This window comes from Aricia agestis, chromosome 2 (assembly GCF_905147365.1).
Source record: "Aricia agestis chromosome 2, ilAriAges1.1, whole genome shotgun sequence".
In the NCBI taxonomy this organism is placed as follows: Eukaryota; Metazoa; Arthropoda; class Insecta; order Lepidoptera; family Lycaenidae; genus Aricia; species Aricia agestis.
Genome location: NC_056407.1, coordinates 6,136,620 through 6,163,923, shown reverse-complemented (window position 1 = coordinate 6,163,923; position 27,304 = coordinate 6,136,620). Strand labels below are relative to the sequence as shown.

Genomic DNA, 27,304 nt, shown 5'->3' with positions numbered 1-27,304 from the left:
ACTTTCCTACGATTTTATTATATATAGATGTTCCGCGCGGCTTCACTTGCGTAATTTAGGAATTTCACGCGACCGTACATTTTTCCGCAAAAAATAGCCTATGTCCCTTAACGTGGTCTATTCTTCATGTTTACCAAATTACATAAAAATTACTCCAGTAGTTCTTAAGAATCTTAAGATAATAAGCAATTTCATATAATTTCCCCCGTTTTTTCCACATTTTCCTGTATTTCTTCGCTCCTATTAGTCGTAGAATAAAAACATGTAGCCTATAGATTTTTTTAAATCGGACCAGTAGTTCCTGAGATTAGCGCGTTCAAATAAGCCCTTTCAAACAATTTCCCCCCGTTTTTTCCACACTTTCCTCTATTTCTTCGCTCTTATTAGTCTTAGCGTGATAAAATATAGCCTATAACCTTCCTCAACAAATGAGCTATCTAACACTGAAAGATTTTTTTAATCGGACCAGCAGTTAATGAGATTAGCGTGTTCAAATAATCCCTTTCATATAATTTCCCCCGTTTTTCCACATTTTCCACTATTTTTTCGCTCCTATTAGTTTTAGCGTAATAAAATTTGGCCTATATCCTTTCTCGATCAATGAGCTATCTAACACTGAAATAATTTTTCAAATCGGACCAGTAGTTCCTGAGATTAGCGCGTTCAAATAAGCTCTTTCAAATAATTTCCCCCCGTTTTTTCCACATTTTCCTCTATTTCTTCGTTTTTATTAGTCTTAGCGTGATAAAATATAGCCTATAGTCTTCCTCGATAAATGGGCTATCTAACACTGAAAGAATTTTTCAAATCGGACCAGTAGTTCCTGAGATTAGCGCGTTCAAACAAACAAACTAACTAACAAACTCTGCAGAATTATAATATTAGTATAGATATTATATACGTGGGAGAGCCATGCTTCGGCACGAATGGGCCGGCTCGACCGGATAAATACCACGTTCTCACAGAAAACCGGCGTGAAACAGCGCTTGCGCTGTGTTTCGCCGAGTGAGTGAGTTTACCGGAGGCCCAATCCCCAACCCCTACCCTATTCCCTTCCCTACCCTCTACTATTCCCTTCCCTTCCCTTCCCTACCCTCCCCTATTACCCTATTCCCTCTTAAAACGTCCGCAACGCGCTTGCAGCTCTTCTGATGCTGCGAGTGTCCATGGGCGGTGGAAGTTGCTTTCCATCAGGTGACCCGTTTGCTCGTTTGCCCCCTTATTTCATAAAAAAAAAAGTAAGTATTTTATTTATTATTAATTATGATCGTATTTATATAAGTATTGTTATTTATAGTGTTTAGTTTTAATCTTTTATTTCTAATACTAGCTGTTACCCGCGACTTCGTCCGCGTGGACTTCAGTTTATAATTGTTCCCGTACATCGATTAGATCGTTTACGCGCAAATCATACAAGTATATTGTGTGGGAACCGCACATTACTCCGGGACAAAAAACAATCCTTGTCCCAGATTCAAATTAGTATCTCCAATCTCCATGCCAAATTTCATCAAAATAGATAAAATAGTTTAGGCGAGAATCATCAGTTTATTATGCGGGAATCGTATATTTTTCGGGATAAAAAGTATCCCTTGTCCTTTCCCGAGACTGAAAGTATTGCTTATTACCAAATTTCATCAAAATGGATTGAATAGTTCACGCGCAAATCATAAAAGTATATTGTGCAGTAACCGTAAATTTTTCCGGGACAAAATGTATCCTATGTTCATTTTCGGAACTCAAAGTATCTTTATAGCAAACAGCAAAATGGGTCCAGCCGTTTACACGTAATGTCGTGACCACGCGAAATTTAACGTTCCGCGCAGCTTCGCCCGCGTAAATTAGATATTTCACAGACAAATTAGTCCACAAAAATAGCCTATAATCCTTCACGTGGTCTACTTCTTATCTGTGCCAAATAACACAAACATAGATCCAGTAGTTCGTGAGATAAGCCGTTTCAAATAATTTCTGTCATTTTTTTACACATTTTCCTCTATCTCTTCGCTCCTATTAGTCTAAGTGTGATAAAATATAGCCTATATCCTTTCTCGATAAATGGGCTATCTAACAGTGAAAGAATTTTTTAAATCGGACCAGTAGTTCCTGAGATTAGCGCGTTCAAATAAGCCATTTCAAATATTTTCTCCCGTTTTTTCCACACTTTCCTCTATTTCTTCGCCCCTATTAGTCTTAGCGCGATAAAATATAGCCTATAGCCTTCCTCGATAAATAGGCTATCTAACACTGAAAAATTTTTCAAATCGGACCAGTGGTTTCTGAGATTAGCGCGTTCAAACAAACAAACAAACAAACAAACTCTTCCCAATTATAATATTAGTATAGATTTTTACACTTTAAGCACAACGCCCTTTTCTCCAGCAATTTGCTTCTTTCTTTCAAAGGCAAAATGTAGTAATAAGGCCGCCTTTGTGTGCTCTCGCCATTTTGTCTTTTTATTTTATGTATGTTGTTATTGTTACTGTGATTGTGCACAATAAAATATTCATTCATTCATTCATTCATCCTAAATCTTACTTCGATAGCGATGTAAATATGACTTGTTGTTACACTTTATCAGTATCATAACAATTGTATTACAACGTGCCGGGTATCAGTACTCAGTAGGTTGTATACAGATACATAAAAACGAAAGCACGCCAATGATAGGAGAAAGTCGGATTCGACTCGTGCGGGCGCTGATATTTTAATACACTTTTCCCCTCTACCATCGGTAATACAAACCCGAGATAAGCAATACCGATAAATCGATGCGGCGGTCAGCGGGGCTAAAATGGTCACATTTAGCAATTCCTCTCAATCAATTCAGCAAATGAATTGTCAAAACTGTTAAACTGACAAATATCAAATCAGTACAAAAATACAGAAATGAATTGAAAGCAGAGTTGCATTTTGCGATTTTAGAAAATTGAATCATATTATAATTCATATCATGATTCTTCAAAGCGACCATTTTAGCCCCGCACAAGATAGTTTAATTTGAGCATATCGGACATCGGTATTAGCAATTTAGCATTAGCAATAATTCGTATAGTGAATTGGTGAAGTGTCAGTATCTAAAGACAATGTAGCAATCTACATCAATCAATCAATCAATAAATTACATCAATAGTTTCGGAAAACACAATATTATGACCATTGACTCCGAAATATAAAGGATTTTAAAGACTGTTGAAGCTTCTCCTTGCAACTTTGAGATGTTTGTTGTTTGACTTTTTGTCAGCTATAGAATGATGATTTTACAACATTATATATGAATTTGCGAAGTTTTGGAATCAAAAGTGAAAAGACTTGTTTCACTCATCCGTTTAAAAGCCCTAAAATAGCTCAAGGAAAGGATACAGGTACTCGTATGTCATTGAGCTGTCGTTAATTTCCGTTCAGTGCAGTAGCGAGGAATCTGAGCATTAAGGAAAAACTTTTTTGAGTTTTTTTTTTTAATATTTTGGTTACTTTTTAAACCGGTGATAGGTGTGGCCTTACACTGAATACATGCGAGGGTCACTAAACAAGAGAAGGAAATTCGAGGTTAATAGTGCAATAGTATGAATTCCGTGAAAGGGATTTAGGATTGCCAAAAGATAAACAGAGTTTTAACTTTTTCTCGGAAGTTAGGTACCTGTTTTTTTAAAGTAAGTTTTTAAAAGTAGTATGGAAATTTATATCTATACAATTAATTACAATGAGAAGAGAATGTTTGTTTTGCTTTGAATAGATTGCGAAAATTAATAATATAATAAATTTGGCGCAGGCAAAATTAATCACGGGGCAGGATATTTACTTTTACCACTAGAAAATATATATTGTATACATGATTATACGCAGGATTACAATCATCTAGTCTAGTAAACAAAATATGGATTATGATTGACTACGAAAACATTTTTTTACTACTGTACAATATTGCTATCGCAAAAAAAAACAAGGATAATTGGAATTATAGGTAGGCATGATAATATTAGGCACAGAATATTGACAGGTTTACTGACATTGACCGTAAATGGAGAGGCACATTCTGAATTTAATTCGATCGCACTTCCTAATTAATATTTTATAGATTGTATCAAGTAACCTGCTTTAAGGAATGCATTAATGTAATCGATTTTTTATTACTAGCAACATTGTAATACATAACGTTTTTAATTTTTTTAAACAATAATAATTATGTAATGTGAATGAATTTAAGGTACATAATTAGTACAATGTTAGTACAATGAAGTTATTACTGTATTCATACAATTTTTACTTAACATTTATTTTTTAAACTCTTCATATTATCCTTTAGTAAGAATTTACTCCATAAAGAAATCTGGCGTTCTAGTGCCTACTGTAACTATAAATAAATATAGACACCTCCTTTTTGAAAGTTGGATATCAAGTGGTCCATACTTTGTGTTATTACTACTCTATAATAAGTTTAGTTTAGTTATCCGCATTCAGCATACCTTAACTATGAGCTAATATAGTGAACTATAATTATGCTATTATCAACGCCCAACCTTATTGAACTATTGAGCGTGTTCTACTAAATTAAGCCTAAGGTATAATGTGCTAGAGCTTGGGCCTCAATTCTACATCTTTGGCATTACTGCCGTCTGCCAAAAATTATATATTCAGTTGGTACGTACTATGCATAAAGTTGCTGATCTCCTAGTCAGAATCCCAATTTTTAATACCATAGTTAAAAAAAAATGGATCATACTTTAAAAAGCATGCATGAAAAAATTAAGTTCAGTACAATTATCCTGAAAGAGCAACCCATACTTTTGGTTTTCTCTATTCCAAATTTTCATAAATCATGTTTTTTAAGCGGCGTTTGCTCAGCTCTTCCCAAAATTGCTGAGCGATTTGACTTACAATTAATTTGACTTACAATCTCTAAACTCTAATTATGCAGTTGAAATTAAAATAATATAAATTGTCAAAGTGTACACCTGCATAACTTCATATTGTGTTTAAACGGAAATTGAGCCAAATTGTATCCTTGATAGCGGCCGCTTACTCCCAGCCCGCGGTATATAAGCTACCGCTCTATCGGACATTAATCACACACAGTGTTACAATCACAAACAGCACAATGAAATTCTTGGTTAGACATTTTTTGTTACTTTTATTTGTTGCGTCGTTTGTATATCATGAAATATATAATGTGCCTGGTGAAAATCGTGTCAAAATAAAGTAGTGTAATAATTGAAATTCATAGTCTTCTTAAAGAAGCTCGTATTCATTTTCGATTGCTAATAATCCTTTGTGTTTTTTAAAGGTAATCGCCGCCGTCCTCGCGTACGCGTCAGCCGCGCCTTCTGGCGCCCTGTACGGTCATGGTGCTCCCCTGGCGGTAGCGCATGGAGCCCTGGGCCTGGCCCACGCCGCTCCCCTGGCCCTCGGCCACGCCGCCCACGGCATCGCGCCCACCATCTCCTCCGGTGACATCCAGGGCGCCGCCATCGACGCTCACGTCGTAGCCTCCGACCACGCTCGCGCTTCCCTGGACCTGGCCCGCAACCAGCACGACCAGGCCGCCGAGTTCCAGGGCCGCGCCATCAACGCCGCCGAAGACCACGCCTGGCAGTCCCAGAGCGCCGCCCAGACCGCCTACGCCGCCGCCCAGACCGCCCACGCCGCCGCCGACGGCCACGCCGCCGGAATCGCGCCTATCGCCGCCCGCCAGCTTGCCGGCCACTCCCTCGCCCACGGTGCCATCGCCGCCCCCGCCTACGCCGCCCACAGCGCCATCGCCGCCCCTGCCTACGCCGCCCACGGCGCCGTCGCTACCTCCTACAGCAGCCACATCGCCACCCCCGCCCTCGCCCACGGCGCCTACGCCGCGCCCGTCCTAGCCCACGGTGCCTACGCCGCGCCCGCCTTCGCCCACGGCGCCTATGCCGCGCCCGCCCTCGCCCACGGTGCTTACGGTGCCGCCATCAGCCATTCCACCATCAGCCATGGTGCCCCATTGGCGCATGGTTGGTAAATGTAGGTCCTTATTTAAGTAACGTACTGTAAATTATAGCAAATGACCATATAAGAAACCATTGAAATCATGATTTCGTTTATTTTTCCCTTTGCCAACTAAATAGTACATATCGCGAGCAATTCAAAAGTTAAATTTCCATTTATAATATTCTAATTAATAATAAGGAATATTAACTAATTGATCTTTGGTTTGCATAAGTCACTGATCAGATGCGATGGTACTCAAATAGAAATACTTAGTATATAACATTACGCACCTAGGGCAGGAAAATAAGAAATATCTCAGATCACAACATGTAAACATTTTACATATTGTGATCTGAGGCTTTCTTATTTACTGCCTATGGTGTATATTACTATTTCTCTCCTCGACGGAGGCGGAACGTCGGTAAGCGTAGCGGGACAAAAGTTGACGTTTGCCGCCCGGAGGTGAAAAAAATTTTTCTAGCTATTTTTTAATAAGTTGCCATATTATATAATAAACTGTGTTATTTTTTCAATTATTATACTCAAGTTAATTGTGGTTCACGAATCACGAGGCGAGGCACAAAATTTAATATTATCTAATAAATATCGGCCTGATGGTTTGCAGTACAAGATTTAAATTTTTATGAGTGTAGGCCACTTTATTTACGCAGCCACATACTAAATCTGCCGCCCCCCGCGTACGCTGCCGCCCCTAAGCCGCGGCCGACACGGCCTATTTATAAACGGCTTGGAACCAAAGTAGGAGTGTTGATACCAAATAATACTTTTACATATTTTGACTATTTTGGTTAAACAAACTCGACCTTGTTTTAACTACACTACTCTTTACACATACTTTAATAATGTCATTTAGCAATCAAGAGCATTTCAATGATTACATTATTATTAGCAACAATTATGTCGACAGTGTAAAATATTTAAACAAAATAGAGTTTTTAATTGAAAGAAAAAACTCATCCTTGCATATTTTCAGGATAATAAATAAATTAAAAACTCAGAATTTAGTTCATTCAAAGATTAAGACTAGATATTCTATGACAAATTATATTTTAATTTTTGGGAGTGGTTTTGGGACCGACTTCAAAATTATGAAGATTGTGTACAGAAATAGTGAGGTTTAGGAAAATTCTGAAAAAGGCAGTATTAAAAAGTAACAATTATTTAACACTTTTGATTTTGATTTTTGATTTTAATATCACTGTAATATATATATATATATATATATATATATATATATATATATGCTTGTAGTTCATCAAGCAATGCTGAAATGTTCAAACGCCTTTCTTTAAAGGCTCTATATAGTTCTGTTCAGTGACTTTAGTTCTAATATAACACTTTTGCATGAAAAGTGGAAACTCAGCATAATATAATATTATGCATCATATTAAAATCTACTTAAAAGAACATTTATTACAATACATTTTAAGGAGTTTCCTACATACCTGATTAATCTCATGATCGAACTGCTACCTTGGTCACCTCAACACCAAGTTTCAATCATTTACTTTGAAACAACATTTAATTTTCAAAATCGCTCGACAAACTCGAGTTTATATCTTAAAGACGATGAAAAGTACCAATAATAGGATCATAATGTGATCGTGCATGGTTTGATGGTAATGATGATGATGAATGTAATTCCTGACATTCGATAGCAGTAAGCGAACTGATTATATTGAATCATAATATACAGGGTGTAACAAAAATAAGTGATAATACTTTAGGGTGTGTACGTGTTCCTTGTAGAGAGTTCACTGTGAAAGTAGCAGCGCTGAAAGACCAAAATTTTTTTTCACTTTTGTATGGGCAAGGGCCCGAGCATCACGAGTTTCCCCATACACACGTACACACCCTTAAGTATTATCACTTATTTTTGTTACACACTGTATATTATATCCATGGATCCCATCATTAGGTCACCACTTTTGAGAACATAATATGGTACCAAATTGGGGTAAAACCCTATATAAAAAAAAGAAAAATTTTCACAAACAGCGGAGTAATCGTTGAACATACAAAAAAATATATAATATGTCCACATTCCACAGTTGAACACAATATAACCTCCTTTTTTTGGAAGTTGGTTAGAAATTGGGTCATAGCAGATGATAATTAGTACGGAATTATCGTATGACAACCTGAAAATGTACTATCAGAGAAGTTGATTCCTATGCAAATCGGGGACCTAAGTAGTTTGGTCGCGTTACGTCAAACCCAGCTGACAGATCACAACTAACATTGAATTGACATATTCGACCAAATAACGTTGGTCTGTCAATTGCATAGGAATCAACTTACTCGATGGTACATAATGTACATCCATACTAATAATCCATACTAATAATATAAATGCAAAATGTGTCTGCCTGTCTGTCTGTCTATCTGTCTGTCTGTGTGTTACCTCTTCGCGCCCAAACCACCGAACCGATTTTGCTAAAATTTGGCATGGACAAAGGACATAGTTTAAGTCCCGGGAAAGAACATAGGATACTTTTTGTCCCGGAAAAATGTACGGTTTCCGCGCGATAAACGAGTTTTGGCGCAACGGAGTTGCGGGCGTCATCTAGTCCATACTAATATCAGTGAGTCTGTCTGTCTGTTACCTCTTCACACCTAAACCGCCAAACCGATTTTGTTTAAAATTCGGGATTGAGATATTATGTACTTTGAGTCCCGGGAAAGGACATAGGATATTTTTAATCCCACGAAAAGCACGGTTCTCACGCGATGAACGAATTTTGGCGCACCAAAGTTGCGGGCGTAACTTAATACATAATATTATGAATACATTGTAATAACTAGCGACCCGCCCCGGCTTCGCATCGGGTAGGTATGTATAGTACTAAAATCTCGTAGGGTTCAGCCTGCGGAAAAAATGTAATTATTTACGACATCACATTAGAAACCCCAACAATAACAGTATTTCTCCACTATTTAATAAATGTTAGTTAATAACCTTCCTCTTGAATCACTCTATCTATTAAAGAAAACCGCATCAAAATCCGTTGCATATTAAAGAACAAATGGACATGAGGGAAAAAAGCGACTTTGTTTTATATTGTATAGAAGTTACGCCCGGTTATAATTACTAGCTGTTTGACCGAGCTTTGCTCGGTATCCGATGAAAATGACATTTTCTAGAAATGATTCCTAGCTAGATCGATTTATCGCCCCCGAAACCCCCTATATACTAAATTTCATGAAAATCGTTGGAGCCGATTCCGAGATTCCAATTATATATATATATATATATATATATATATATATATATATATATATATATATATATATATACAAGAATTGCTCGTTTAAAGATATAAGATAAGATATCGATTGTGCAGTTAAAGTAGAGTATGTTTTTTTTTATGATATAAGGGGGCAAACGAGCAAACGGGTCACCCGATGGAAAGCAACTTCCGTCGCCCATGGACACTCGCAGCATCAGAAGAGATGCAGGTGGGTTGCCGGCATTTTAAGAGGGAATAGTGTAATAGGGGAGGGTAGGGATGGGAAGGGAAGGTAAGGGAAGGGAATAGGGAAGGGAATAGGGTAGGGGATTGGGCCTCCGGTAAACTCACTCACTCGGCGAAACACAGCGCAAGCGCTGTTCCGGTTTTCTGTGAGAACGTGGAATTTCTCCGGTCGAGCCGGCCCATTCGTGTCGAAGCATGGCTTTCCCACGTATAAGCTTATATGTTGACCTTATAGTAAAAACAATCTTGTTTTGTCTAATAGACACAACTCATAAGTCATAAGTACACATAACACGCTGCGCTAGCAAAAGATTTCATTGCGCTTCTATGACCACAAACACAAAATATTATGCAGTCGGATAAGAATTATAGCAACGATTACGTCTGTGCAACTGTAGTTTCAAAACTTTACATGAAAGATGACTTATTCAAGCGTGTTCTTAGCTTCAACTTATTTAAATCAGCTCCCTAAAGGAGTGAGCACACTGAGACGGGGCGTGCCGGGGCTCATCGTAAAAATCCGCCGCAATACAATTTGTATGGAAGCGGAAATCCGCTGCGCCCCGACACAGTGTGCGATACGCGTATCCGCTTCCATACAAATTGTATGGAGGCGGATTTTTGCGATAAGCCCCGGCACGCTGAGCCCCGGCACGGCCCGTCTCAGTGTGCTCACTCCTTTATACTGCTGTCGAATGTCAGAAAAAAGCGAAAATTTTGACCGCACCAACGGTCGATGATACTATGCCCCACGTAATAATTTCTCTACTGCAATGTAGCTCCTGATGTAACTTCAGTATTACTGAAATAATAGTTCCCAGGGAAGTTAAACAGGGATACTGGAATTCGAATAGAAAAGCACAATAAATGAATAAGTACAGTACTCCCAAATTAATAATGCGCATGGAAATCTTCGCTAATAGGCATGATGACTCATTTCTTTTCTTATTGGTAATTGAAAGACCCTTAAAAAATAGAAACATCGCTGAAAGAATTACTCTGATAGCTTAAAAATTCACCAAGATATGACAATTCAAACATCTCATAAAATAGACCGGCCCGAAACGCTCCATACAAAGTGCCACGAAAGACTGACGTCACTCTTTCGTAGTTTGTACGCATCGGGAGAGAACTTTGTTTGATAGGTATATTAAATATTGCGTTTATGAAAGTGGTTTCTTAACAGAAGTAGCTTTTAATTGCATAAGTTATCGAATGGTATACAAATAATAAGAAATTTAATCGAAAAAAAATTCGACTTGATTATCCAACTTTGAAGGCTCATAACAAAAAAAATACTAATGCTATCGAACTGAAATTTTGGGAGCACTTATTTTTTACCGTGATTTCTTTATTTTAATGACAAAATTCGCTAATCTTTGACCTTGTCATCATCCCTATTGTCGTAATCACGGAAACACCCGAATCTATGAAACTTGCATTTTGTACCTTGTTCAAAGGGAATAGAAATAAATATCATATAGCAGGTGGCTGTCCGCTGTCGCTAACTCACCGGGAAGCCATCGCGGCGTTACCATGGTAACATAACTGCAAAGCGCTGTTTTTCTAAGTTAAGAGGAGTCCACACCGCCCTTTTTTCCATACAAACGATGTCCCCTGTTTCCTCCCTGGATAATGCTAGTAGAGTTATAATTTTTTACCTGAATATCTACGACCACTAATATGATGTCCCTATGTTTTCTTTTTTTTTCATAATTTAATTATTAAATAAGATATGAACGTTCAAAAACCCAAAAAAATGGCCAGATTTTCCGCCGAAAAACGTCCAGAAAACAGATTTGGCTAGATTATACAAAAAAAAGCAAAACATAGGAACACAGCTCAAGCCTTTTTTTAATCTTTAATGAAAAAAGTACTTAAATCGGTTAAGTTTTGGAGAAGGAATCAGGGGACAACGAATCGTTGATTTTCTGGATTTTCTGCAGTTGTCTCTATCGCGTTCTGCAGTATAGGATTGAGGCAAGGGAGACAGCTATAGATATTACACGTGCTTTTTTTTCATTTCTCTAGCCCCTGGTGTATCCTCTTAAGTTTGAAACAGCGCTTGCAGCGACGTCTTTCGACGCTCGGGAAATACGACCGATGCCGAAAAATTACGAAAATTTCTATGCGCATTATCACTTTGGGAGCACTGTATAACAAAAATGATAGTAGGGTACATTTACACTGATGGATATTACTACTTTTACTCAATTCGTGCGAAATTGTTATCTAACTAATTTAAAATTCCAGTTCAGTTCCACCCGGAGCACAATCCGCTTTTTTACGTTTATTCGGCGGAAAACCGCAGGTGTCGAACATCTGCTGAGCTGAACGTCAAATTAGGCAATCATTTGGAAACAATGGGAGCCATCTGCACTTAAAACGGTTTTAATTATCATTTGTAAACCACTTTTAATGACAACAAAATCATATTTTGTGAATATTAGATGGAATTTAGACCTGTCGTCTAAATGTCGAAAAAAAAAATCACGAATATTATTGAGGTGACATAGCTCTACCAAACAACGTAATATATAGGTGTTCCAGTCGCCTATAATCAATTTCACTAACATTAATTTATAGTTTATCACTTATACGGAGTACAAGTAAAATTATAAATGATATTGGACAGTTAAAAAGTATTGACGTAGACATATACGACATACGGATATGTACGTATTGAGTTATTTGTGAAATAATGAATTATTAAAAGGAAATTGAACCTAACACTCTCGTATCCTTGACAGCGGCCACTTACTGCGGGCAGGCTGCGCGTGCGCGTATAAAAGCTCGCACCGCACCAAATTAAAGCATTAACAATTCAGTGCCTTCTCAGCAGACACAAAAAAAATCACAATGAAATTCCTGGTTAGTTTGTTGTTTTAGTCATTATATTATTATGTTTTATTTTTTCAAACATCAGCATGATCCACTGGAATATATTATGCTCTCATTAATCATAATAAAATGAGTTCTTTAATTTTCAACATTATCAATGTGTTTTCCCCGCAGGTAATCGCCGCCGTCCTCGCGTACGCGTCAGCCGCGCCCTCCGGCGCCCTGTACGGTCATGGTGCTCCCCTAGCGGTGGCCCATGGTGCCCTGGGCCTGGCCCACGGTTACGCCGCCCACGGCGTCGCGCCCACCATCTCCTCCGGTGACATCCAGGGCGCTGCTATCGACGCCCACGTCGAAGCCTCCGACCACGCCCGCGCCTCTCTGGACCTGGCCCGCAACCAGCACGACCAGGCCGCTGAGCTCCAGGGCCGTGCCATCAATGCCGCCGAGGACCACGCCTGGCAGTCCCAGAGCGCCGCTCAGACCGCCTACGCCGCCGCCCAGACAGCCCAAGCCGCCGCCGACGGTCAAGCCGCCGGAATCGCGCCCATCGCCGCCCGCCAGCTGGCCGGCCACTCCCTCGCCCACGGTGCCATCGCCGCCCCCGCCTACGCCGCCCACGGCGCCATCGCCGCCCCCGCCTACGCCGCCCACGGCGCCATTGCCACCTCCTACAGCAGCCACATCGCCACCCCCGCCCTCGCCCACGGTGCCTACGCCGCGCCCGCCCTCGCCCACGGAGCTTACGCCGCGCCCGCCCTCGCCCACGGCGCCTACGCCGCTCCCCTGCTCGCCGGCCACGGTGCTGCCATCAGCCACTCCACCATCAGCCATGGCGCGCCGTTGGTTCATGGTCACGCGTGGTAATTTAAATTATATAGATAACGACACTAGCGCAAATTGTAAATACATAAGACATACTTTCAATTTCTCTTTTACTCTTTGCTCCTGACCCTTACGTCGCGTGACGCGTCGTTCACATTATTCTTTTTACATAAAATTATTTATGAAATACATAGTAGAATAGTTTGCAAGTACTCATTAATGTATCAAGTGGACACGAGATAACGAGCTAAGGTCACATTCCGAAAGGTTGATTGTTTTTATTTTGAGTAATTGCTACATTGCGCTTGCTAATAGCTGGGGTTAGCAATACGCGGAGGTCTACGATCATTAAGTTACATTTTTGTGCGTTACAAAATTGCTGTTATTTCAAACTAACAATAATTATTAACTTTAATTTTGTACACTAATTAACACATATAGTAGGTAGGTTTAATTTTTAATTTTTAGAAGTTTTTAATTTTTAATTATTAGAAGCAACAAAAATTTTAGAATGTATTTAAGTAATATATAAATTAATCGTTATTTAAAAAAAAACTGGACTGCCTTGATGTACCTAGTATTATTACAATACTATCCTGGCGAAGTAAGTAAAAAATATAAAAAAATTTTACTAACTTTTTGAGTATGCCATGTTTGATACACTGTAGCGCGTTTAACTCTTTTACATGGTCAAGTTTTCATTATAGACTGACTATGAGCTAGTCAGTCTATAATGAAAACTTCTCTTTCTTCCGCTAGGTACAAGCGACTTAGATATTGTTAATTTCTTTATTTAAAATTTGCACACAATATCAAAAACTGAAAAAGTCTTTATAATAATCTTGCGTACATTTTTGTACCATGTAATGTTTTGAAATAGTTACTATTTGCATCTACAGGAAATAGCTTTATTTAAGATTTAAGAATGCTCCAGCTTTGATTAACTGCTCCATATCCAATGAAGTTCATTGAACTCCGTGTCCTTAGTCTTGTCATAGATGACTGATCACGACTTGGACGCCAAAAATCCGGTAAGTATCCAATTTTTGACCTTACTGCTCAGGAAATAAGCTTTAAATTAATGTAGCTACACACAGAGCTCTACACGATCATCATATATTATGTACTCGTATAGCACAAGTTCTCCATTACGTAAGAAAATTATTTCAACCAAGTAATAGTGTTATTTAAATTTGAGTGTGAGTTATTTGATACGCTTTCTCGCCTTAACTAGGTGTTCATCTCAATTGTCTTCATACAATTTGTACAGGTGAATCGGAAAGCTCGCTGACATCGGATGTGTGAGATGACTTTTTCAATTATTGTCTGTCTCTTCAAGGGACAATTTCAATTCCATTTGTACAGAAAACTATATAGCTGATATAATCGGACAAGTGCGAGTCGGACTCGCGCACGAAGGGTTCCATACCGTTATAGAGCGTAAATAGGGAAAAAATTGTGCTTTTGTATGGGAGCCCCACTTAATTATTTATTTTATTTTAATTTTACTATTTAATATTAAAGTACACATATAATTGAGGATTTTGTAAAAAAATCAATTGCCTATATGTTGCCATTATGGATTACGAGCCAAAAAGACAAAAAAAATAACGTTTGTTGTATGGGAGCCCCCCTTAAATATTAATTTTATTTTGTTTTCAGTATTTGTTGTTATAGCGGCAACAGATATACACAATCTGTAAAAATTTCAGAACTCAAGCTATAACAGTTCTTGATATACAAGACTATCTCAAACCTGCCTGGAGACAGACAGACAGACATCGAAGTCTCAGTAATAGGGTCCCGTTTTTACCCTTGGGCACAGAACCCCAATAATAGGACATATTACTGTAATATTTTCAAGATAGAGGCAGCTTTACCACAGACATTAAACGAAATGTTTTGTCCGTCGTTTAACAACATTTCCGTCAATATTCTGATAAGAGATGTGCAACATGTCGGATTTTGGTCGGATTATATTTACTGTATGTGCTAGTAGCGCCCTCTGCTCCAACTTAATATTCCGTATTGATAAAGCATTTTTTGTAGCATATTGGCCGTCTATTTCAGAATTTGGCCCAAACATTTTACACAATATTAATTTCAAAGACTGCGTTTAAATCGAAGATAGCTTAAAAAGTTCATCAGTCTCATTAACTGCAGTTTCATTGGAGGTGGTAAAAGCTGCTCCTATTTTCGACGGATGCATCTGTCGATTGCTCCATTTCACGTCACCAGCAGGTGCAGATAACGTTGGCAGATGCCTCCGCCGACGTGAAGAGGCTGCTAAACAATTTGTCACGGTGACTGATTTATCTTCGTGTTGGGTATAAAATACAGACAAAATTTTTGTTGACTAATCTGCAGGGCTATTCACGATTCTCGATCGACACGAATTCGGAAACTTTACCGCGCGGTCATTGGTCAACGCCTAGCACGACGAGCGTTTATTTGATGTCACGCGGTGAAGTTTCCGAATCAAAATCAAATTGGGCATTGTGAATCAGAGCCCAGGTCTAAAGAATATAATATTTCACCCGTGTTTGGTGGCTTCTTTATAATATAGGTTTGACCATGGTGGATGAAGTGATTACGATTTTAAGATTGCCCACGATCGAAGTCGTTCCTGCTGTAGACAGTTCCGCAATCATGGTAATCCATCATAGTCCAACGTGAACCTTTACAATAACCACTGACCATGTATGACAGGCACGAGGAGCGCGAGCACCGCGACCCACTGCCGCCATCTTGCGCCGACCATGTTGCTTTCACTGTGCGCGCTGTGCCATCCGCGCGGGCGCCGATCACGTCACATGCTATCACATCACTGTAGGTAAACCTGAAACAAAATAACATTGTTAGTCCCTTGAGTTATTTATTTGGGGGCTTTGATGAGTTGTCATAGAACCATAAAGTTAATATACCTATTAACTTTATGCATAGAACGTAACGGCATAGAACGTAACGGCTCTACCAAAAACGTTTTGCTTTGTTAAGAACATGCAAAAACCTTTAAAGGATAAGTGCAAAATGGTACTCGAATAAATTTGGTTTTAGTTGAGATGTAAATAATCTTAATTATTACAATTAAAGGTCAATTGAGACCGCAACGTGACTCGTAGATGATTTTCTGAATTTGTACTGATTTGATAGATCTCAATTGAGTGAGACGTCTCGAAAATCTATCAAATCCATACAAATTTAGAAATGCATCTACGCGTCGCTTTGCGGTCTAATTTAACCTTATAGGATATAATATTACTGCAATGTTTCCAAGCCCGCACCAGCACAGGCATTAAACAAAATGTTTTGTAAATTTTGCGACGATTGACAACGTTTCACGTATACATGTCGGATTTCGGTTGGATTGTTATTTACTGTATATGCCAGTAGCGCCCTCTGCTCCGTCCTTTGCGTAATTAATTTGTTAAGTATTCTACAGCTAATATTAGTTGCACAGCAGAGTTTGATGACTGTTATCGACCAAAAAAACTGGAGATCTGTGATTATTGTTTATGCCTCTATAATAATAATAATAATAATAATATCTATGGACGCTTCACACCACGTCAGTCTGGCCCCGTGCTAAGTACCTAAAGGACTTGTGTTACAGGTACCAGACAACGGAAATATATTTAATACTTTTATACTATACATATATTTAAGATTTTTATTATATCATACACATATTTAATACACATCCAGACCCGGGAACATTGAAAAACTTTTTGTTCCGTCGGCGGGATTCGAACCCGCAACCCCCGGCTTGAGCTACCAACGCTCACCACTGAGCCACAGAGGTTGTCAATCTATACTCGTAAGTGACGACTTACAAAAAGATATTTTTCAATAGAAGCGTTTTTGCAGCTTTGTAGAATTTACACCCACACCACTAGTTCAGAAGTAATTTGTTGTATTATAAACTTGTTTGTAACTGGGTCGAGATTCCTTTCGATTCGATGAATAATAGTATTCATAACTTAATAATTGGCCTAGAAAACTATTTTAAATCTAAAAATATAATACGGTAATTTTAAATGCCTGCTAAAACTAAAATGACTTACAGCTGCAAAACATTGCCTATGCACTTGTTGCAATTATATTTTAATGGCCGTATTTTATTATAAGTAATATCACACTAATATGTTAGCAAATATACAGAACTTTAGGGCAGATCAGGTTTCCTTTGGAGGCATTAAAGGTAAATCCAGACAGGCGCGGTCCGAAGGGGGGGGGGGGCACAGGGGACATGACCCCCCCCAAAATCTAAGGTAAAATTGAAAAATCTCAAAATCTTGCTAAATAATAAAAGAGCTATCCCCTAACCACCACTTTGTCCGACCTTAGACAGCTGCTGTGAACCCAGAACCGTCCGAGGGCGCAGATAAAAAAAATACTGTAGTGACTACTGAGTGACCCCCCCCCCCAAAATTTCAGGCTGCGACCGCGCCTGAATCCAGAATGAGAAAATGATCCAGATTCATTCTGGATCATTTTCTATCATTTAGATTATCTATTATATTCATATTATAATAGATAATCTAACTTAACAGATTAGATATTATATATTTATCCAAGAGGTAGATAATAGTAAAGCGACGTAAATTTAATATAATAATAATCAATAACCTATGGTTGCTTCACACCACGTTAGTGAGGCCGTTGAATGTTTGAACAAAGATCAAATTTACCAATTAAATAAAGTTATTACAATAAATTATTATTAAGTAGATACGGATAGAGTATAGACTATAGACTATAAGATATTATATTATCTCAGTTGCATTTCACAGGTTTTTTGAACGCACATTATGTACGGTACAAAGTTATATAGATTGTAGAGCTACGTGTTGCACATTACTTACTTATTTCGTCACCTCAATTCAGTATGGAACAATTTTATTGAATAATAATGATATAACGTTTTGTTGACCTGATAGCTCTGATGCGCTGTGAATACAAATAAACCGTACTTTTAAGGTTGGAGTATGAAAGCTGACAGAGCCGGCGCGCCCAAATTTGTGGGTCCAAAGTTTGGGTTTGTCGGTGGGGGCTAATGACTGACTTTATTTATACAAAGTTCATACTATGTAACTTGTGTTATATGCCTCGTTTCTAAATGTTTTTTGACAGGAGTTTATATATTCAACAGTTATTAATTGGTAATTTTTTTGACGTTAGTCAATCAAGGCTCTAGTTTGTCTAGTTTATCTCCCCGGTTTTACAGGGTATTAATGGAATTAATGCAGATTCTAATGCTGCGCATAACATAAATAAATCTTACATTTTCTCTACCTCTCGAAGTTTTATCTTATAACTGTAATGTTAAATTGTATATTTTATGTGCCCAACAAGTTGTGTAAATTGCTTTTAATTTAAAATTCCTATGTGAAGCCACAGTAGCGGTGTTTTCAACAAATATGGTGTGTTAAGTTTTATTGGGTAGTTCAACGAACTTTGGGCTTCGGAAAATTTTATACAGTATTGTATACTAATATCATTTATAAATAACAGACAAAACAGTTTTGAAATGTTAGAATTTGTTTCAAGAAGAAACATCGAACAACCAAGACATAAAAAGATGACTTCATTACTTCAACTGCCGTACTCAGAAACGTTAGGGTGGGTTGCACCGAGGCCTAGTGATAGTTAAGGTTATCGTCAAATATGGCGTCCACTATGGACTTTTACTAGGGATTTGACAGTTCATTTGACATTCTGTTATGGTTAAAGTTATAGTTAAAGTAAGTTGGTGCAACCCACCCTTAACAATTAATTGGCTAATTTAATTTAATGAAGAGTTAGTCAGAAAATATATTATGTAGTTTATCAAAATCTTTATTAAATTAAATTTAAGTAATCAATAAAAGTCTCTGAAGTGCGGCAATTGGTCTGCGACTCCTAAACGCTCTACATAATATTATGGCTTCAACGGCTGACCCCAATTTTAGCGATCGAAGGACATCCGTGACATGGTTGTAGTCGCGAATTCGTCACTGCATACATTATAGTTCCGTTATAGCCTCCAAACATGTCGCGAAACTCAAGCCAAACTAGTGGACTTGTCATGGTTTTGTTTTGGCGTGTTTGTTATATGAACATTAATAATGGAAAATGTAGACTTATAGCAATCTTTGGGTGTAACTACCCAAATATCAACAATCATGATAACCAACAATAAGGAACAAACCAACGCAACATTAGCTTCTTTAACAAAATAAATTCATGGCCGCAGTCAGAATGCTTTTTAATTTTTTATACTTTAATCTAACTTTGATTTAATGAAAATTTTGACATAAACTTCATACATTTTCTCTCAAACTATATTTATTGAAGATTTTTATCTTCATCCTTCTTGAATGATGTAAATGGTCCTACTTTATAATCAAATGTCTTTGAATGCAGTGGTGCTCTACGTGGTAAGTGGAATTGTAGAGAATTATTACCACCTGCTTTTCGTTATCTTTAAATACTTGATGGCCTCATTCTGTTGTTTGTAGAATGTATCTGTTTTTATAACTAACTGATTCTAGTTTTTGCTTGATTTGTATACAACTTCACAGATGTAAGGTTGGATGGTTGTATGTGTTGTTCGATGGTTCATGGTGGTAGGTTCTATCGTACCCGCAACTCCGCCATATGCGGGAAGTGGAGCACCAGGGGGTTCTAGTCGGTACTGGGAAGTCCCCCGTACCCCGTTCGTTCGCTCCAATCCGCCGGGGATGCGTAAAGTATTTCCCCATGTAAAAAAGGCTAAAGACGAGACGACTTCAAGCTGTAGCCCTAGCACGGCCACCAGTAGAAATGCGAAAGTATATACAAACAGTGGAGATAAACTTAAGGTGGCGTTCCGATAATTTTTCGTTCCGAAAAATTCAATTAAAATGTCACTTTATGACAGACTCTAGTGATAAAAATTCAAATTATATCCTACTCTATGCTATAATTTACTGTAGTCTGTCATAAAGTGGCATTTTAATTGAATTTTTGTCGGTCGCGATTGGCCGCGGTAAAGATCGAAACGGCACCTTTAGTTTATCTCCACAGGTGATGATACAACGTGCCGTCACGGGAACTACGGCAGCTAGGGTTGCCGGTCGGCGCGCCCATCGCTCGGAATGCGTGTAGCGTTATCGCAGGTTGTAAACTCGTCGGATGGCTGTAACGGTGTCAGGTGGCCCACATACACTAACCCATTCAACGGATATGTTTTGACTTTCAATCTCACGCCTCGACTATTCCTATGGGATTTCAAGGCTGTCTGTTTTTATTTGACCTCCGATTTAATGTTATTTAAAGGATGTTCTAGGTACGTACATAGAGAATACTCTAAAGTCTAATATTTGTAATAATATGTAATTTTAAATAAGTATACCATGATTATTTAATGGTATACGTATATAGATTGGATTTATTCACCCGATGACACCTACGCGCTACGCGAAAACATTATAAAATTCTTATGCTTACAATTTGTTGCTGTCTCCTAAGGCAAACATGTAAGAATTCGGGTAGAGTTAGCCCTGGCCTATGGGTTACACCGGTTACTTCATGTTGTCTCTTTGACAAAGACGCAGAAAGTAGAGATAGCCATGCAGGGATAATTTCAAAACAGATCTATGGAAGTGGTTGCAATAAGATTGTGGTTATAAATTAGCTATTTCGCGTGAGTTATTTACAACAAATAATAAAGCACCTGCTTGGAGATTAAAGATTACCTGCCTGCGCCTGGCTGAGCATTAATATACGTTCCAGATAATATTATAAGCGAAAAAGTATGTTCGATACTAGTGTTTAAGTTATTCTACTGGCCTGGATTCCGCTCCGGATCCGCTTTGTGATTCACAAACGGATGTTGCGTGCAAATTATGCAACATAGGGGTTTACCGTCGCGACGCGTAAGATTTCGCCACTGTGCACTGGAGACAATTCGTCAATGTTAAGAAACGGTCTTTTCCGTCTTACTAATAATACTAAGAATAACTATGAGTCTATTTTTGCATTAAAACAAGGTAAGAACAAGACCTTTCAGAACATTTTTAACTAAGGGATGACTTTTAAAGTATACCTAAGGGTTGCCATTGTTTATAATATATTAAAGACGAAAATATTATAAACAATGGCAACCCTTAGTCTTTAATTTTATAATATATTCCTCCTTATTTCTGAACACTATAAGATATAACCAGTGACGGATTAAGACTACTTGATGCCCTAAGCAATCCATGCCTGTGTACACCCCCCCCCCCCCCCCCCCCCCCTCCTAATCCGTATGTCAACTAGAATCGGCCTTTAAACTAAAAATTTACCACCTAAAAACATTACTTTTTTCCTAGAAACATTTTTGGTGTGGTTTTTGGTGACGGATGATTTTTGTCCTTCTTCTGGTGCCCCCTCAGACGTGATGCCCTAGGCAATTGCTTATTTTGATTGATTAAGGGTTAATCCGTCACTGGTTATAACTGGTTTTTACTGCTGTACGCAAGAACTGCTTAAACCTAATTGATATCTAAATTGCCTATCAGAATATAGGCTATTAAAGGATGATATTATTCGTCCCGAAACCGTACAATTCTATGGAATGATAGAGTACTAGCTGTTGCCCGCGACTTCGTCCGCGTGGACTTCAGTTTATAAAGCGCGATGTCAACAAAATTGGTGTCAAAAGCTTTTATAAAAAAACCCTGGTACCCCTTAAATCAATACAGCTGTGCAGTGTGCACACAATAAGTATTTCATCTTTTTATATTAAACTTTATATTTTATGCCTAAAGCTTATTTAGCCCCCCAATTACACAACTTTATCCATAAACTATTTATCATTGATAGGTTTAAGGTTACGTCACTGCACAGATAAAGTACTGAGTTATTTAATACCGCAGAATAGATATAACAATCGAAAAAAATCAAAACTTAAATATAAGATGATACCACCTCTTATAGAAAGACTTTAGAGCAAGCGTCAGCGCGATATAGAAGACGCACGGCGCCATCTATTATGAATTTTTGGAACTAACTTAATTTGAACAAATTTACGCATTTTCACCCCCTGACAACCCTTTTTTCCAGGAAAAAAGTAGCCTATGTTCTTTCTCAGGCTTTAGACTATCTGTATACAACATTTCATTACAATCGGTTCGGTAGTTTTGGCGTTTGGCGTGAAAGCGAGACAGACAGACAGACAGACAGAGATACTTTCGCATTTATAATATTAGTATAGATTATGTGCACACTGCACAGCTGTTTTTGGGTATTTTGATTAATTAAGGGCCGCGCTACACCGGAATGGCAGCGGCGAGGCGAGCACTTTCTGCAGCGCTGCCATTCCGGTGTAGCGCGGCCCTAAGAGGGGTACCACTTACCAGGGTTTTAAAAAGTTTTTAAATTTGACACAAATTTTGTTGACACCGCGCGATATAAACTAAAGTCCACGCGGACGAAGTCGCGGGCAACAGCTAGTGTTACAATAAAGTAAAAAATAAAACGCCATCTGTTGAATCGTATTAGAACTAAAATGTTCATTCCATCGATATATTTCTGGATTTTTTATAATATTATACATAAAATATGTTTAAGATTTTTGAAATTTTATTTTAATACACATCCAAGACCCAGGAACATTGAAAACTTTTTGTTCCGCCTGCGGGACTCGAACCCAGGACCCCCGGGATGAGCGCTGGCCACGCGCAATGCGAATTCATTTTCATCGATATTTTCATGGAAATAAGATATTTTCCCACATCAAAATGTAGCCTATGTCCTTTCTCAGACTCTAGAATAACTGTATACAAAATTTCATTGCAATCGGTTCAGTAGTTTTGGCGTGAAAGCAAGACAGACAGACAGACAGACAGACAGACAGACAGACAGACAGACAGAGATACTTTCGCATTTATAATATTAATAGTATGGATAGTATGGATTAGAAATGCAGTAGGAGTTCTACATAAGATAAGATAGATTGATTATTATTATACCGAGTGATAATATTATTAAACATAATATTCTAACGTATTAAAAACTATAACCAAAAACATACTAACTAATAAGTATGATTAGTTCTATGTTACAATAAAGTAAAAAATAAAACGCCATCTGTTGAATCGTATTAGAACTAAAATGTTCATTCCATCGATATATTTCTGGATTTTTTATAATATTATACATAAAATATGTTTAAGATTTTTAAAATTTTATTTTAATACACATCCAAGACCCAGGAACATTGAAAACTTTTTGTTCCGCCTGCGGGACTCGAACCCAGGACCCCCGGGATGAGCGCTGGCCACGCGCAATGCGAATTCATTTTCATCGATATTTTCATGGAAATAAGATATTTTCCCACATCAAAATGTAGCCTATGTCCTTTCTCAGACTCTAGAATAACTGTATACAAAATTTCATTGCAATCGGTTCAGTAGTTTTGGCGTGAAAGCAAGACAGACAGACAGACAGACAGACAGACAGAGATACTTTCGCATTTATAATATTAGTATGGATTTGATTGTGACTTGTGATAAAGCTGCAAAACACATAATATTTTAGTTTTTAAAACCCACGAAACTGGAGCCAGTGCATAAAGTTTTTTTTCCTCGAAGGCAAAGTCATTGCAGCCCTTTTTTTTATGAAATAAGGGGGGCAAACGGGTCACCTGATGGAAAGCAACTCCCGTCGCCCATGGACACTCGCAGCATCAGAAGAGCTGCAGGTGCTTGCCGGCCTTTTAAGAGGGAATAGGGTAATAGGGGAGGGTAGGGAAGGGAATAGGGTAGGGGATTGGACCTCCGGTAAACTCACTCACTCGGCGAAACACAGCGCAAGCGCTGTTTCACGCCGGTTTTCTGTGAGAACGTGGTATTTCTCCGGTCGAACCGGCCCATTCGTGCCGAAGCATGGCTCTCCCACGTATAATCGCCCTGACGCCCTGACGTCACTGTGACCTTTGAGGTTTTTCTGGGACTCCTTCGTGCAATACAGAATTTTCAGAGCTATTAGGTAACATTTTTATATACTCTCGGAATGCGAGTGTTAAAATACTGTTTAAACATAAGGTTCACATACGAATTAAGTCCATTTTGAAACTCGTAATTAAATTAAGTACAAGGTTTACTATTAACTATTACTAGTTCCCAAATTATATTCCTTCAAGTACCTACTCAGTAGGTATTCGGATCATAACACTTTTATGCCAAGGACATAAGGATCACTCTCATAGAAACTCCAAGGTAAAATAACTCTGAACGACCCGCAAGTGTGGAACATCTATGGGGTTCCAGTTTTGAACCGGTTCCTCGATTAGTTATTTGGGTTACTGGCACTACAAATACTTATAAACTTTGTTTTTAAACAACAGATATAAGGCTCGTAAAATAAAAAATCATAATATATGTAATATTATCATAATAATAGGATCCTCGCTACGATATTCTTATTACTCTTATTAGACACGTACTTTGCGTTAATTTGGATTTTAATAGTGGAAAAAATAAGGCTCTAGACTCTAGAGTCTAGACTCTGGATGATTCTCATAATATTATAAAGGATTATTGATATAAATGAAGATTGCATTGCGGGTTTTTGCGTTTTGTGGTCTTGGAGAAAACTGAACTTTCGTCCTTTAGGTACTCTGAATTACTTATTGTAATTTTTTTTATGAAAACGGGCAACGAGTATAATTTATTTAGTGTCTTTTTAATGCAAACAAATACTTAAGTAATTTACATCTGCCTAAATGCATAGAATTCAATCGCGCCTAAATTTAGACAGGAAAGTTATAGCAACTGTTATCTATTCTGTGGTTATAGGTACATACAATATTATCTAGTGTCTCTTCATTCACTGCAATTCGTTCGGCAGATGTAAATATAATACCTATGTATCTGGGTTCCTACCCTAAATTCGTCTGAATTCTACTGCTTAGGTTAATTATTTTGTCTCCACATAAAGACGCCAACTGCCACTGTAAAAATAATATTTTTACTTGCGTTTGTGGACCCTGTAATATTCTAGCGGGTATTACCAAAGGTACTGCTAGAGCATTACCGGTTATTTTTTTTTAATCTAGACCCGAAACAATAAAACAAAATGTTGAAAACACTTTCCAGTCACAAATGTAATATGAAACTTTCTTTTTTAATTAAGTGCTATGACTCGCTCTTAATAAATTGCATAACGGATTATTTCATTCATTGTTCAACTTACAAATAAAAAAAAACATGGTTTTACTTAGGTACCTTTCTAACGCATTTTCTAACTTTGCTTTAGCTCTAGCATTTTCCATTTTCCCATCATTTCCGATGAAAATTTTTCATCGTACCTCTTATGAACTCATATAGCCTATAGGTATACCTACCTATACCTATTAGGTACGTAGACTTACCGTCTTAGATTAAGAAAAGGGTGGAAGGCACATTTTATATGTTGATTGTTTATAAATTTAAATTCACAACTCTAGGAATCGAAATTCGAATAAATATTATAATATTATAATCTCGATATAATTTCTCTTAAGAGTAAAGACCGGGGAATTTCTGGGACTTTGTAAGTTGTCTTCGATCGTGTCCTGGCAAATTTGGAAATTATCGAAATTTCTCATCCATAATATTAAGGAGGGTTGACCTGTTGACCATGGTAGGCCAATCTAACGGGAAAATACTTTTTATTCGTTAACTAAATAAAACAAATTCTCATGCTCTGTTTTATTAGGTATCATAATATTAAAAATCACATTTTAACCTACCTTCAATAGCCATTTATTAAACTTAAGTTTTGGGCTCTTCCAAATTGCCTTGCAACAAACACAGCTCCTAATAAGGCCAATGTTAGGTAGGTATCAGTAATAATAATTTATTACTTAAATTATACTTAGGTACTCGTATTTTACAATTTCTCACGAAGAAAAACAAAAGCTACCAACAATGTCGACAAAGTTCCTGCTAGACCAGCCAAAGGACAAGTTTGCATTTTGACGCCTCAGAAGTCAGAATAAGGAAAGTCCACAACGACTGCAGACTCTCTTAAACTAAAAATTTATACGTGGATGTGAATGCGATTGCTGGATTCAACGTAGCTGTGTAACGATCTTCGTATGCCTGGCTCACCGGCAGCTTCAGAGTCAAAACATAACGATGCAAAGTAATCACACGAACAACAATACAAATATTTAGGAAACTGACTTACCAGTATTTAAAAATCTCAAAATTCGAAATCAGCTGTTTTTAAGATAAAGCCACACTTTTTCACACCGTAACTTTCACCTTACACCGACACACTAGTTCCGTTTGCTTAGTTCACAGATTGAGCTCGCATATAATATAAAACCACTCGACGATTTCGCCAGAATAAAAATATAAGGATTATAACGTAAATTCGTAAACAGTTCGTTGTCCCACGTCGAGTTTTTCTTTTCGAAAATAATCGGAAAATATTTTGAGGGAACGCGCGCTACTCTATTCGAAGTTAATTCAACTGGCGCGATCTAAGCGACTCACTCATGTGTTAGAAGAAGATGAAAGATGACGTTGCCACGCGGAAGAGTGTGACGGATATAGGGTGTCATGTAGCGGTAATTTTTTTTCTCCTTTCGCGCTCGACTTTCTAAAATACGTAAAGGTGTTTTCTGATATACGACCATTATTATGACTAGATTCAAGTAACAAATTAATTTAGGTACTTCTTATGAGTTACATATTTTTTGAGAAATTTGTGTGTGAAAAACTTAAGTGAGAAATTTGTAAATTTTCGAAATAACTTAACTAAAGCTTCTCCATTTTTGAGCCCTTCTATTTAAATTAGGAGCAAAATATAATAAATAATAATTTTAAATGTGTTTTGTTTTTCATTTTCCATGAAGTTGGTAAGAAACACTATTTTGGAATAATTAACATAAATTCGATCATCTCAGACATGGCTCGTTGGTCTAGGGGTATGATTCTCGCTTCGGGTGCGAGAGGTCCCGGGTTCAAATCCCGGACGAGCCCAGTGATATAAACTTTTTGTTTTATTTAAGTTGATGTTGACGTACTCGCGTTTTATTGTTAAACATCATTTAGATTTTTTTTATTAATGTATATAGTTATCATAGTTTTATGCTTATGCATGGGAACGTTCGGTTATCGTACTTGGTGTTTGACCAAAAATATATTTTTTGTTTGTTAATCTTAAAACAAAAATAATAT

General features: G+C 37.8%; 2 protein-coding genes and 1 non-coding gene across 3 annotated transcripts in view; 2 read left to right on the top strand and 1 right to left on the bottom strand.

Moving 5' to 3' along the window:
- Window positions 1–26,578, bottom strand: part of LOC121738197 — a 45,395-nt gene extending 18,817 nt beyond the window's left edge. Inside the window, exons 1-2 of the mRNA XM_042130114.1 lie at window positions 26,307–26,578; window positions 15,825–15,966 (exon numbers count right to left, since the gene is read on the bottom strand). Of these exons, the coding sequence (XP_041986048.1) occupies window positions 15,825–15,888 (64 nt within the window). The 5' untranslated portion in view covers window positions 15,889–15,966; window positions 26,307–26,578. The remainder of the gene's footprint in view (window positions 1–15,824; window positions 15,967–26,306) is intronic.
- Window positions 5,084–6,065, top strand: LOC121738286 (cuticle protein 16.5-like). Its single transcript, XM_042130252.1, has 2 exons — window positions 5,084–5,110; window positions 5,285–6,065. The coding sequence occupies exons 1-2, from the start codon at window positions 5,099–5,101 to the stop codon at window positions 5,993–5,995; spliced, it is 723 nt and encodes a 240-aa protein (XP_041986186.1). The 5' UTR covers window positions 5,084–5,098; the 3' UTR covers window positions 5,996–6,065.
- A 456-nt stretch (window positions 26,579–27,034) lies between the features above and the next one.
- Window positions 27,035–27,106, top strand: Trnap-cgg. The gene has a single exon. It is a non-coding gene; the product is annotated as a tRNA-Pro (tRNA).
- Window positions 27,107–27,304: the final 198 nt, after the last annotated feature.